Raw genomic sequence first — 1,173 nt, forward strand, 5'->3', positions numbered from 1 at the left:
CAGCTGGCCAGTAGGGGGTTCCAAACCGTTGACCTTGGTGTTAGTTACCACCACAGTGATCTCCCGAGTGAGCTGACCGGCCAGCTCAGGAGCCACCGTTTTTTGACATGTTTTCTTCCCTTTAATCCCATTCAAAAGGCTGTTTTGATCAAGTACTAGGTATATTCACAGGATGTGTTAGCAGGTGTTATAGGCTGACTTCATAATAATAATAATTATTATTATTTTATTCTAAGACATTTTTTATTTTCAAGTTGAAATGCACAGACTATAAGTGTACAGTTTGGGGGCAAATAAAAACATAAAACATTTCTATCACTTCAGAAAGTTCTTTTATCCTATTCTTTTGGCCTATTTTATTTTATGCCTTTTATTTTAAATTTTATTTTTTTCCTACCAGATGTGAAGACACCCCACCGGATGTCTGAAGAGCCTCCTAGGAAGCTTACTACTTCGAATATTGGTGATTCCCTGGTTTCTATGGACAGAAACTACTTTGTTAAATTGTGGGCCAAACTTTCAGCCAAAAAAACACCAGCGGTAAGGGAGGGACAGATGGGGTGAAACAGCACTGGAGACTTATGCAGTGTCACACAGAAAGGGGATTGAATATTTTGAGACTTACAACTTTCCCCAGAACTATTCCCACTGGTGTCAGCTACAGACAGGATTTTTCCCCACTTTCTATGTCTCTAAGAATACACAGTGGTTCTAAAAACAGAATATTCAATGTAATAGTCAATGTAACATTTTTGTGAGTACCTTTCCCCCAGGCTCCCAGTGAAAACTCTGACACTCAATCCTATTTAGCAAGAAGAGAAGAGCGCTACAATGAAATTGCTGCAGTAAAATATGTATTTCAAGAGAAAACTTACTCTGTTGCTGAGATATAATGTTGAGTGTTCTTGAGCTGAGTCTGAAAAGTGAGGGCACTCAGAGTCCGTGTTTTGTAATTTAGTACCATTTAAACCGGTCATATAACTTAGTCCCAACTTAGTTCTCCAGAACTTTGAGAAATCAGCATCCACAGGAGTACTGAATGCAAACTGACTCTTCATTCAGATTCGCTTGTGCTCTTTTTCCATTCGTACTCATTGTTATGTGATTCTCTGGGAATACAAAGAGACGTAAGTAATTGCAATTAATTTTTTTTAATTTTTAAATTTTGAAATA

General features: G+C 37.8%; 1 protein-coding gene across 1 annotated transcript in view; it reads left to right on the forward strand.

Annotated features, from left to right (window-relative positions):
• Nucleotides 1-1,173, forward strand: part of LOC103609223 (leucine-rich repeat and guanylate kinase domain-containing protein-like) — a gene marked incomplete at its 5' end in the record, with an annotated part of 53,357 nt that overhangs the window by 21,824 nt on the left and 30,360 nt on the right. The window contains one exon of the mRNA XM_008593580.1: nucleotides 401-540. Within this exon, the coding sequence (XP_008591802.1) occupies nucleotides 401-540 (140 nt within the window). The remainder of the gene's footprint in view (nucleotides 1-400; nucleotides 541-1,173) is intronic.

This window comes from Galeopterus variegatus, unplaced genomic scaffold, assembly GCF_000696425.1.
Source record: "Galeopterus variegatus unplaced genomic scaffold, G_variegatus-3.0.2 Scaffold9364, whole genome shotgun sequence".
NCBI lineage: Eukaryota > Metazoa > Chordata > Mammalia > Dermoptera > Cynocephalidae > Galeopterus > Galeopterus variegatus.